This window comes from the organism of the source record quoted next, unplaced genomic scaffold, assembly GCF_019419815.1.
Source record: "Pyrus x bretschneideri cultivar Hongxiangsu unplaced genomic scaffold, Pyrus_bretschneideri_v1 Contig58, whole genome shotgun sequence".
Lineage (NCBI taxonomy): Eukaryota > Viridiplantae > Streptophyta > Magnoliopsida > Rosales > Rosaceae > Pyrus > Pyrus x bretschneideri.
In genome coordinates, this window is record NW_025999796.1 from 2549397 (window position 1) to 2562603 (window position 13207).

The 13207-nt window shown below is 34.8% G+C and overlaps 1 protein-coding gene across 1 annotated transcript; it reads left to right on the top strand.

Moving 5' to 3' along the window:
* Nucleotides 1-478: 478 nt before the first annotated feature.
* On the top strand, nt 479-5432 carry LOC103931724 (leucine-rich repeat protein 1). The gene is made up of 6 exons (XM_009341243.3): nt 479-702; nt 1904-1975; nt 2179-2322; nt 3700-3771; nt 3907-3978; nt 5104-5432. The coding sequence occupies exons 1-6, from the start codon at nt 485-487 to the stop codon at nt 5174-5176; spliced, it is 651 nt and encodes a 216-aa protein (XP_009339518.1). The 5' UTR covers nt 479-484; the 3' UTR covers nt 5177-5432.
* The last annotated feature ends 7775 nt before the right edge of the window (nt 5433-13207 follow it).

The window sequence follows — 13207 nt, forward strand, 5'->3', positions numbered from 1 at the left end:
AAAATCCTGATTGAATACACCTAGATTCCTTAAAAGAATTAAAATCCCTTAAAATTCTAATTGAATATATCTTGAATTTCAGAGAATCACTTAAAATCCTAATTGAATACCCCTAAATTCATTAAAAAAAATAAAAATCATTTAAAATCCTAATTGAATACACCTCCTTAATCTCTCTAGTTAAAATAATCAGTACAATCCGATAAAAGACCAAAGTGAATTAGAGATGAAAAATGGAAAATAGCAACCGGCACAGTGACAGTAGACGTTTGATGATTAAAAAGAAGAAGAAAGGCCATGTGATTTCCAAAACCGATCCTTCTGAAGTCTACTCTTGAGCCATTGACTCTGCTGCCTCTCTCCCCCCCCTTACAAAACGCAAAACACAGAAAGGCAAGGCAAAAAGGAAGGAAAACAAAAGCCCTACAGCCCTACAGCCCATCAGAAGAAGAAGAAGAAGCTGATTCGGCGTCAACCACTGGCCATGGCGGCGGCATCCAGGTTCTTCTTCACTCTAACCCTATCCCTAAGCGTATGCCTCCTTCCGCTGGTGTATTGCAACTCCGAAGGCGACGCTTTGTACACGTTCCGGCGGAGCTTGTCGGATCCCGATAACCTGCTCCAGAGCTGGGATCCTACCCTCGTCAACCCTTGCACTTGGTTTCACATCACCTGCAACCAGGACAATCGCGTTACCCGAGTGTACCATCCCCTAAACACTGACTCTCTCTCTCTCTCTCTCTCTATACATATATATATATATATATATATATATATATAGATGTATATTAAATTTGTGGTACTCCTTTTCTTCTGATTGATATGATGATGGTGTTCGCTATTTGCTTTTAGATTTGGTGATGACTGGATGTTTAATCAAATTGGTTTTTCAATTTATTTAGGTTTTTGTTATTTGTCACAGTAATTTTCGTATTAACGAATATATTTGAGCCACTTTTTCAAAGAAAAGAAAAATGGAACCATAATAGTTGAGTTTGGTTGGTCACTTAGTGTGGAGGTTAGCATAAATGGAGTCCAAATTTAGTTAATTCAGTGGTTAAATTTTGGAGGAATGGTAAGGTCATGTTCCACCACCGGTGTGTTGTTTGAACGGAGGAAGTTCTAGGATCACGCAACCGTCGAGTACATCTGGTTATTACGCTGCAAAATGCATCAGCCTTGTGCTCCAAAGCTGCGGACTGCATTGCCAGTAAACTCTTAGCGCTGCAACTTAGGCTGTTCGGCCATGATATCCTAGATAGTGGGAAACAATTTTTCTCTCAATGTTGTGAGTGGAGATTTTTGCTATCTTAGCTCTTTGACTAATCACCTACCTACCTGTTCCAGTATGTAGATCAATAAGATATACTGCAGTTGACTTTCTAGTTTATTGAAGAGTTTCAGTTGAGGGCGTCGGTTTTTCTCATTTCATAACTCATATTCTTGTTTTTCATAAATTTCTTGCTTGTTTTTTTTCCCCCCATTGTACGTTGTCGTTCCCGTTATTATTGTTTATCGCGTCAAAGGAACTATTCTGTGCAAACTTTAAATTGGAAATGAGGTACAATGGTTTTCTGTTTTATTTGGTCTGGGCAATGTGAGATTTGTAACCTCACGCATTATTATTTCCGTCTTGTGTGGATTTATTGCATTGGACTTGCTAGCTGCAGTGGTATTTATGCATATCTGCTGTCTGTTTCTTTCTTGCGATGAATGGTTGTATCATTGTATTGAATTTGATGTAAGAATATTTTGCTACTTCATACGCTAACTCAGGTGGGAGATTTGGTTGCCTTGATTTGTACTTTCTTTAGGGAGGCAGCTATAGTCTTCAGATTGTTTATTTTTTTCCCCAAGCTATTATTCATCTGTTGTAAGTTTGAGAGTTTGATATTTTTGGCAGGGATTTAGGTAATTCAAACCTCTCTGGACATTTGGTACCTGAACTAGGAAAGCTTGAGCATCTTCAATATCTGTATGTTTCTCATCTCCCTGGATTATATGCTGGTTATTCATAAAGCATACAATTGTATTTGATCTTGTTGCAATCTTGGGTTTATTTTGGCTGAGGGGCTGGGGTGTGTGGAAATCTGTGCCCTTGTTTTTACATAAATATGATTCTTTACTTCCCATTAATACTTTCATATTGTATGGTCACCCATGCACCCTTGAATATAGGGAGCTTTACAAAAATAACATTCAAGGAACTATTCCAGCTGAGCTTGGTAACCTGAAGAGCCTCATTAGCTTGGACTTATATAACAACAACATATCGGGGACCATTCCTCCGTCGTTGGGGAAATTGAAATCACTTGTGTTTTTGTAAGTTTATTAAATTAAGCACTAAATTATGCCTGCATTATTACTGTTTTGGCTTTACTTAAAATCTATTTTCTTCATTTTGAAAATGGATGATTTGATTTCTAATAACCCTTACTTGAAAATTGCTGAATAACTTATTTGGGATCCTGGTTGAAGGTACAGCATTGGAACATAAGCGGTGGTTCTTTATTTGTTGCCTTTTGCAATTTCTAGAGTGTTGCTTAGAGTAGTGAACTAATCATTCACCTTATATACATATACATTTATGTGTATATTTATATGGGAGTAGTTATTTTGCACTTCTCCTAACAAAATATACACGAGGCATTTGACTTTAGCAATTTTTATTGGAAGGCCAACAGTGATGTAAGACAGAGTTGGGCAGCGGAATATAGATAGGTTAGCGGACGCCAAAATAAAGAAAACTTAGATTAAAACAACAATAAAGGATAAGTGGAATCACAGGGCCATCACACCCATTCTTGGCCTGTCGCCAAGAAATTTGGCATCACACCAAAATAACCCTGTCGCAGGATAAGAATTCCAGTTACTGGAAAACCAAACTTTTCTATTCATCGACTCTTCATTATTCTTGATTACTGAATTACAAGAATATTTATAATGCCTTAAACCTAAAGAATGCACGAAAGTAAGCTTATTATAGGAAAGAAATCCTAATCCAAAATAGAATGGGAAACTAAATATAATCCTGGTTATACGGGAAAAAATCTTAATCCTTATAAAAGTAGGAATTCGAAAGACAAACCCTAAATAATAAAATACTAAAACAACCGTTGATTCAGGAAAACAATCACTTCTGTTCCTCATCAAGCGGGAGCGGCCAGGCCTGAAGCAGTACCACGTTGGAGAGCCAGCGGTGAGGTGGCCAGAGGGCTAGATTAAGTAGATTTCATTGGATCTGATATAGATCCATCATCTGACCTCTCTCGCTAGGAAGAGAAAGGCTTTTTTTTTTGTTCTTTTTTATTTCCGGTACATTTTTATGCTAAACAGCAACACATATGGGTATGTTGGTTTACTCCTTTTAATGAAACAGTCAGTTTTATTAGTTTGGAATCTCTCCTTTTATTGATGACCAAAATGCACTTTTTATTCCATTTGTTATCTAAACTACCAAATAACATTTACAAGTCTTGAAAGGCTTACGCCTCAGGTAGCAGTACATTCAATGCCTCGTCTTATGACTTAGTGGTTTTGAACTTTTATCCCTATTAAAAAAAATATATATACAGGAGAGTAGAGTGCATGTTAACTATTTTGTAGTGCACATAATAAATCCCTATTTAGATTCATATCATTAGATTTTTGTGGTGCAGTAATTGTTGCTTCTCTCTCATTATTGCTTTGGTTTGGCAGGCGTCTCAATGACAATCGGTTAACTGGGCCAATCCCCAGGGATCTTACGGGTATTTCAAGCCTCAAAGTTGTGTGAGTGCTTCTTGTCTTATTCCATTTCTTCTATCCCTTTGTTTTTCTGCAAATGTGGGTAATGCTCTTGTGTTTTCTTTTTATCTTTTCTCTTGTAAATACTGTTATTCATTTAAAATTGACACTTTTTTTCAGGGATGTATCAAACAATGATTTATGTGGGACGATTCCTACCAGTGGACCCTTTGAGCACATCCCCTTGAACAAGTAGGTCCCTTCTATTATTTAGCATTTTGTTTTGTTATCATTACCTCTTTTTTTGGTTATCCAACTGGAATTCAACCATGGGAAATACTGTTTTGTTTTATCAGTCTTTGAGGTCTTCCTTTTTGACACCTATTTACCAGAAAATGAAAAGGGTTTTGTGCCTTCTCATAACAAAAAGAAAAAGGGGTTTGCGTGGTTGCATTCCTGTTCTTGTTTGCATTGATGTTATGTATGTGATACCGTGAATTTCCCATTCACTTCTACCCTCAGAATATTTTTAATTGAGTGGGTTATCCATTCCATTCGAATCCTAGGGACCAAACAAGGCATTTATGCTTCTCTGCATGATGAGAAAAAAAGAGAGAATATTTATTGCAAGTTTCTTAGGATTGTACCAAATACCAGGAAATGGATCCATACTCTTGTGTTATAGATGCTTTTACTAGAATAAAGTCAACTGGAGAGAATTTGTGCTGTATACATACATATATATATATTTAATTTTTTGCTTGGTGAACATCTAAATGAGAAATTTAAGGGGATATGCGTAGTATCTTATGCTTGTATAATATGTGCGCCTAAGAATACAATTTGGAATACTTTTTGCCAAGCACAATTAGCTCATTCAGGCAGTGCACACTGTTAAGTTTTCTACACTATGAAATAAACTAGAGTTAGGCGGACATGATATGCGGTGTGTTGCTAGTTAGTGCAGATAGAATAGTATGGAGGTTTTTGCTTTATTACCAGGTTGCCCTTCATCTTTTGTATTTATTGATGAATTTATCCCATAATGAAAAGGTTAGAATTGATTTTTTACACTCTAGTTCACAAAGAGAGTTCTCTTAATAGATGGTAAGTGTAGATAATTTCATTACACACTGTCGTAGAGTTTTTCCGCAACTCTAAATGAAGTTGTGTTTTTGTGCGGTATAGAAGTTTAAACAATTTATTTCCTAGCGTTTGGTACGGTCAAGAGCAGGTTGAGTTTCAATGCGAAGGAAACATAGGTTGGCTGGTGTTAGGAAAGGGGTTTTCTTGTCTTGGTTTATTTCAAGCTGTTATTTGCTTGTGGTTTTATGAAGTAATTTGTATTTGTGTTTTCTTTTTGTCTCAACATTGTAGCTTTGAGAACAACCATCGACTCGAAGGTCCAGAATTGTTGGGACTTGCAAGTTACGATACAAACTGCTCGTAAAGAAGATGGAATCTTGACTCTTTGAATTAGATATCTACGTTATAAAAGTGTATCGTCGTCAGAATTTAGGGGCTGGTTATAAACTATATTCCTCATATAAAGAATATTTGTAAATTTGGTGATACTAAATGGCATCGACACATTTGTAACTGTATCGTTGCGCTTGTGTTAATACGTTGAAGACATGATTTGCGTTGGTTTAGTAGCAGTAAAAGTTTTAAGGGAAAAGGGCATGTCCTTGATTTGATTAGGTAAATCTGTTTCTTGTGTTTTATGGTGATCTTCCCTTTATTCTTACCCCCACCTTATATGCTTATTCTTCTATTTTACTTTTTATTTTTCATTTTTATACATTTTCAGCGCATGGAGAAACTATAAATGGAAGTCAAATTTTGAGAATTTTTTTTTTCTTATTTCAAAATATTTAGGCATATTTGTGGACAGTCCTACGAACTTGCATTGACTTGTTAATTTTTCTTTCCTAAATTTTAATTTTAACCGATTATCTTTTGAATTTTTTTAATTAGCTAATTTTCTTCTTGAACATTAGTTTCAGCTGGTTATCATTCAGCACTTTTATAAGTAGCTAATTTTCATCTTGATGTTAGATTTTAAAATTTTCATCAAATTTTCCATCGATTCACTTGATAACCGTACAGGAGCAAAAAGAAAAGGAAAATTGGATGAAAAATTTAAAATTTAACACTAGAGAAAATTGACTAAAGTTAAAGTTCGGACTTCGGAGGGTAAAATTAGCTACTGCAAAAGTTTACGGGTAATCGGCTAAAATTAGTTCAAGGGAGAAATTAGCAATTCTTTACATGTTTGAGGGACAAATCTACAAATACTTCAAAAATAATGTAGTTCAAATTATTTCTTGGCAAGAATTGGCAAATTTTGAGTTTTTTTATTTTAGGCAAATTTTGAATATTGAAAAATACTTGGTACATTTATCCTCCTATCCAGTAAGTAGAATAATATAAAAATCATTTTCCAAAAGAAAAATAATATAAAAATCAAACTCTATATAAACTACATGATACTTCCCTACAACATAAAACTGTGAATGATCAGTTCAATTCTAAATTATTAAGGATGGACTATTCAGTTCAATACTAAATTATCATTGTATTTAATATAAAAAATAATTAGTTAAGAGAATTGATGGGTTTTGTGCTTGACTCATGTAAAATTTGATCTAAGTAAGAAAAATAGTGACTCGTCATGAGTTATCTGCTAAACTCAACTGCTGAATTGAGTTTAGTGAGTTTAGTTAAGTTGACTAAAGTAGGGTGCTCTAGTCTTTTGTACTCAAGCTTCAATCACCGTTCCTCTTTTGATGAATTTAATTTGGGGTAATTTTGTATAAAATCAATAAAAAGTTATAATATTGACAATAGATCAATAATATTTATGTTAATTATAAATAGAACAATTATTTATTATGATACTTAAATGCCTTTAAAATAAACAATAATTACAAAATCTATCACTACAACTGTCACCCGCTTGAATTGACATACTCTTTCTCATATTTTTATATTTTGGAATAGGTCCATAAGAATTCAGACACTGCAATGCAGGGTTTGTTCTCATTTGGATTCAAACGCTGCGTTGTGGTGTCCATTTCCTAGTTCTGTTTTTTCCATCACTAATCGTGCGACTCTTAATTTTTACATTTAGATTCAGACATTGCAATGCAGTGTATGTTTCCTAGTTCTGTTTTTATATTATTTTTACATTTGGATTCAAACACTACAATGCAGTGTTCATTTCTTGACTCTGTTTTTTTTTTTTTTTTGACATTTTAATTCAGACACTGCAATGTAGTGTCTGTTTTCTGGTTTTAATTTTTTTTTATGCAGCATCTAATTTGGGCTTCAATTAAACATGTCAAAAACCAATTTGTCTTTCGTTCTCCATCCCAAACCTCTAACCCAACAAAAAAACCCAAAAAAATCAACTTGGACGTTCCAAAGCAAGACCCAAATTGAAAATAAACTGATTTCAAATTTTCCATTCTTTCTCCTTCCTCCATCACTTTTCTCTGTGTGAATTCAATCAACAACACTCTCCCCTCTTGATCTCTCATTGTTATTATGAACTCGATTGACAACGGCTTGTCTAGCCAATGATTAATGAGATTAGTCATGGATTAATGAAATTTAGTGGCTGATCGATGAGATATAACAGTCGAACGACAAATTTAGTGGCAGCGATGAGATTTTCGTGACCACTGCTACAACCGAAGAGATTTTTATTGACGGCCTTTCAAGTATAGATTCATGGCTTGTATTGATTCATATATAAATGAGAGAGAGAGAGAGAGAGAGAGAGAGAGAGAGAGAGAGAGATTTGTATTGCTGGGTTTCAGTTATGGATTTATGGCTTGTATTGATTCATCAACGAGAGAGAGGCATTTGTGTTATCTTCATGTACATAAAAGGAGAGGATTTTTGGGAGAGACTATCATAAACCTCTTTTTAATTTAAGTTAGGGCAAAAAAGTAATTTTATAACTATTTATATGGACTTGAAACCCATGTAGCATTCTTCATTGACCTATGTCTAGTTAACAAAAATATTTCATTGATTAAGTTCAAAATAAAAATTGACCAATTTCTTAATATATAGTTCATTAGTAAAAATTTTATTGACCATTTATTAAATTTCCTTTTAATTTAATCATCCAATCGTTTGTTAAGGAAAAAGAAAACAAAACAAATATAACAATAATATTACTTGCATTCCTTCTTTCGAACAACATATCTTGAACGTACAAATTTTATAATTGGAACCATTCAATTTCTTAATATTCAGTTGAAGTTGAAGATCACCCAAGCGAAAAATCATCTCACTCAAGGATCATTTAGGCGTTCAAATATATCGAGCAAATCGACGATATAGGTATCGAGTAATTTATCCATGATACATTGTTCATTATTTGATACGTTTAGATGATTAAATGTTCTCCAATTCAAATTATTTTTTGTTGAATTGATCTACAAATGACGATTAATAAATTGAAATGTTTCAATGGTTGATTTTTTCGGTTAAAATAAGTTATTTACAAATAGAAGAACATGTGCATCCTAGGAGAGACAATCATTATCATGTAATAATTTCAAATTTCTTTTTTCATTTTTGTGGAATGAGAATATAGATTACTACTTTACAGTCGAGTTTCCCCCTTTTCTTTCCTTTTAAAAAATTATTAAATTCACTTTTCAACATCTCTTTTGAACGTGTGAATTCATCTTTTTATTCTCTTTGAGTCAATTGGTTATCCGCGGAAAGAGAAGAGTCCAGGACCCCATTATATCATTGAATGGAGTCCAGCCAAGTGATATATTCATGATGTGTTATGAGTCAATAACTCGTGAATTACAAGACTATTTTCAATCGAAATGTCTAAATATAGTTGTCACATCCCAGTCCGGGTCCCCACCACATCTCGAGCTTGATGCTTTGGGCCCTGACCACGTCCTAACAATTTTGTTTCTGGGAACTCACACGAGATCTTCCCAGTGGGTCACCTATCATGGGAGTGCTCTCGCGTGCTACTTGCTTAACTTCGGAGTTCCCATGGAACCCGAAGCCAATGAGCTCCTAAAAAGCCTCGTGCTAGGTAGAGATGAGAATATACATATAAGGCAGGATCCACTCCCCTGGGAGATGTGGGATCTAACAATCCACCCCCCTTAGGGGCTCGACGTCCTTGTCAACACATCCGGCCAGGGATTGGCTTTGATACCAAATTGTCACATCCCAGTCCCAGCCCCCACCATATCCAGGGCTTGACTCCACCGTAGCACGATATTGTCCGCTTTGGGCCTCGACCACGCCCTCACGGTTTTGTTTCTGGGAACTCACACGAGAACTTTCTAGTGGATCACCCATCATGGGAGTGCTCTCGTGTGCTACTCGCTTAACTTCAGAGTTCCCATGGAATCCGAAGCTAGTGAGCTCCCAAAAGGCCTCGTGCTAGGTAGAGATGAGAATATACATATAAGGCTTACATGATCCACTTCCCTGGACGATGTGGGATGTAACAATAGTCATTTCACAATTATAGTACTGCAAAATATTATTCTTAAATGAATAATGTTAGATCATATTTATATACTATCTTCAATCGAAGGGGCTGAACATATCCCCTCATTAATTTATTACTTTAAGTTTATTAGTTAGTTTAATTAAACTACCATTTGATTTTTTAAATCTAGCTATTGAATTTGGATCAATTATTGCAATTGAGGAGTTGGCTCTCAAAAAATGGCTAAGTCGAGGGCTACATTTGGCCAGCGTGATACCCCTTTGGTCAAATAATGGTGTGGTGACTCTACAAAATTATAGCCCAACCATCGGTTAAAGATGACTTTTTGGGCAAATTAGGCTATTTTTTGGGTTTTGGACCTTTAGCCCTCTCAATTGGATATGATCGAAACTCTAGAGGATTCATTGTTTTTTACTGGTGATATTTCTCTTTACTTGTAAGTGAGAGATCTTAGGTTCGAATCACGTGGATGGTGAATTCGATACCAAATTAAGTTGTCTATCATATAACTTAGCCGAACTCCCTCTCTTCTTAATGTAAAACTAGTTGATGAGCACACACTGTGTGTGTGAACAATATCATTTAATTTTTTGTCTTATTTTTTATTTTATATTTTATTAAGGAGTGTGATTAGTTTTTAAAATTTTAAAAAGAGCAAGAAAAAATGATGGTGGGACAATTTCTCTTAATAAGTGCATATTTTATTTTAATATTACATAATTAATGTTTTTTGTTCTCCTTATGTAAATATTGTGTATCAAAAGCAAGGGTAAAATAGGAAAAATAGGGATATGATTGTCATTTTGTCAAAAGGTACAAAATTACTTTTTTGCCTTCTCATGTCAATATTGTGTATTCAAAAGTAAGGGCAAAATTCGAAAAAACAGAAAAAAAAAAAAAGTTGACAAGGGCTCTTCTCTTAATAGAATAGATAGATATATCCTTGTGCTAAAAGAAAATTAAAAAAAAAAGTTGGCCTTATGTAACCGAACATGCATTTGTCATGTCCATGCAAATGAGAAAATATCTAATTTTAACTATAGATCCCTTAAATTTTTTATTTTTATTTTGGTAACTTATCAAAATACTAGTATTAACTACATTAAGGTGCTCAGTGATAAGGGCACATATTGCAGCTTTCCAATAAACAAAAAATGTGGGAGGTTCTGGATTCGATGTTTCAAATTGCTGAGTCTACTTGACTCTGCTTGATTGTGGCCATGGTATGAAAATTTTTATAGCCTCTCCAGACACGAAAAAGATAGATAATTATGGCTTGCCACTAGCTATCTCTTTCTTAATAAAAAAGAAAAAAAAAATCAAAATACTAGTATTGTTCTAGGGGTGGAAAACTTTGTGAGCAAGTTGCCTTTTGTTTTTTTTTTTTAATTTTTTTTAATTATTTTTTTATAACAAAGAAACAAGTTGATGTTAAAAAGTAAATATGAAAGGAAGAACAAAAAATGTCGAATAGATATAATATTCTTAAATTGACATGGCTTGGACAACATTACGAAAGAATTGGACCAAAAAACAAGAGGACAAGGAGATTAATTTATCAAATTTTTCTTCAGTTTTACGTAACATTAAATGGTAATTTTTGTTGTCTTCCAAAAAAAAAAAAAAAAAGGTAATTTTTGTTACAGTCCTATTAGATTAGGAATGTGATTGTCTAAATCCTAATGTATCTATGAGTATCTCTTATATTCCTATTAGTAGTTGACTATCCTAAAAGGGTAAGGAAATAACCTTCCCTATTACTATAAATAAAGGCACAATGAGGTGATACAAACACACCTCACAATTACACGCCTCTTTCTTCTCTTTACTATTGCCTCACCTTTCTCTCTCTATGGACTCCATAATTGTTTAGTAAATTATGCCTACAACACGTTATCAGTACACTCTTGACGCTGCGCTAAAGAAAATTTATTCTCGATTCAGGGGGAGTATTACGTTTTAATCATTCTTTTTATGATTAATTTATTATTTTATTGAATTGATTTACATGCAATTGATTCAATTTAATTTTTCTATGTTGAACGTGATACAACGCATTGGAGATGTAATTCCGGCTTTCCGAGAAAGATCTTCTACAAATTCATAGGCTTTTGATGTTTTTCAGCAATTAGGTACGCATAAAGTAAGATATTTGAAACGACATTGAAGCATGAAAACATTTCCCATGATGTATGAACCCCCTATGTTTATATTTTCCTTACGATATATATATTGTATATGTTCATATATTTGTCAATATATATATATATATATTTGTTTCATGCATTACGCAATTATATTTGCTATGTGGAATATGTGAGTCAAAGTATAAAATCAAATTAGAAGCAATTCTAGGGTTTCTTGAACACTAACAAAATTGAAAAAGAAAAAAGGAAACAAAAGGGAAAATTGGGCTCTGTTTGCTAGACCCAACCGGTGGCAAGCTTTTATCGCTGGGCTCTCGTCCTGCGCGCACCCAGGTCTGAAGCCTGCTCACTCCGATGCTAGCCCATATAATTGGGATTGGCCCCTGCTGCCCAATATGACGCTAGCCACATGGTTGGGTTCCTGCGCCTCAACCATGCCAGCTCCGTGCTAGGCCCCAAGTCCCCCAATCCCCTAGGCCCAAAAACCAACAGCCAAGGCTGCTGGGGCCTCCAACCCAGCAGGCCCATGGCCTGCAACCCATTCCCGAGGCCTTTAGGGCCTTGCCTTTTTCCTCACGGCACCTAGCCCAATTTTTGGGCTATGGTATTTTTGATCCTATGCTATTATTTAGCATTTTAAATAATTTTAACCCGAATGTTATTATTATTTTTTCTTCTACAATTAGCCTCGTTTGGTCCCGATTTATTGAATTAATTAAAAGTGACATGCAGTCCATTAATCCGATAATGAATCCAAAATTATTGACCTGAATATCACTTTTGGACATTAACGATTCAATAATTTATTTTTTTATACTTCGAATCGTTGACATACTTTCGTAGTAACAAAACTCTCACACTTGAGTTCCTGAAGAAACTCAAATTCATTACACTTAGTTGTATATTGTATTCTGTGTCCTTGCAAGAACCTCTCTTTTATGAACTAAACGTTCATAAACTAAATTGAACCTGTTGTTTCAAATTTAGTGCCTTTGAAACCCGAAGTTTTCTTAAAACAAATACACCTATGAAAACCCGATGTTTTTCATGAAAATCATGTCTTAGAACTCGAATGTTCTAACTTTAATGCTTATGGATGATTCCTTCCCATATCACCAATCACAATCTTGTTCCCTCTAATTCAGTGGATTGTCGAACCGTCACAAGTTCGATTTCCCTTATTTGGACATTTCTAACAGAAACCACTTTATGTGGGGTATAAGACGTGAATCTCCACTTGACCATCAAGAAGTTGAGAAACCATTGTAGCCAACAATGGTATGGAAGAGCTGAATAAGCCTCTGCCATGATCTTCATTCGAAGACTTATACCCAAAGCAATACAAACGAAAATACCTCCCGAACGAGGGTTCCATGGCTCTTTAGCTCACTTCTATGGATCGTTTAATCATGAAAGACATTGCCTGAAGCACACTATGATTACGTCCATGAATGAGTACAATTCTGAAATTTATAAATTTGATCGAATTTTGGTTGGAGAATACTTTTCTCGTCCTTCCATGATTCTAACTTGCCCCTGAAGCAGTAGTATAGAAAGCAGAAGTTTATCAAATTCTTGGATCTGATTACTACCACAAACATATGGTAAACTCAGGGCTTGTCTAGGTATGGCATCATGCTTGAAGCATGATTCTTGGTACCTAAGACCTAAAACTTCAAGAATAAGGGATAGTATTCCCAAACCTTAACCCTGCAAAATTTACTTCCATCTTGATGGAATAGATGATTGGTTATGCACCTGTTCGTGCCCCTACCAATGTTGTTAAGGAGTACCATTTTAGTAGTCAATATGTGAGACTAGTTTTGCT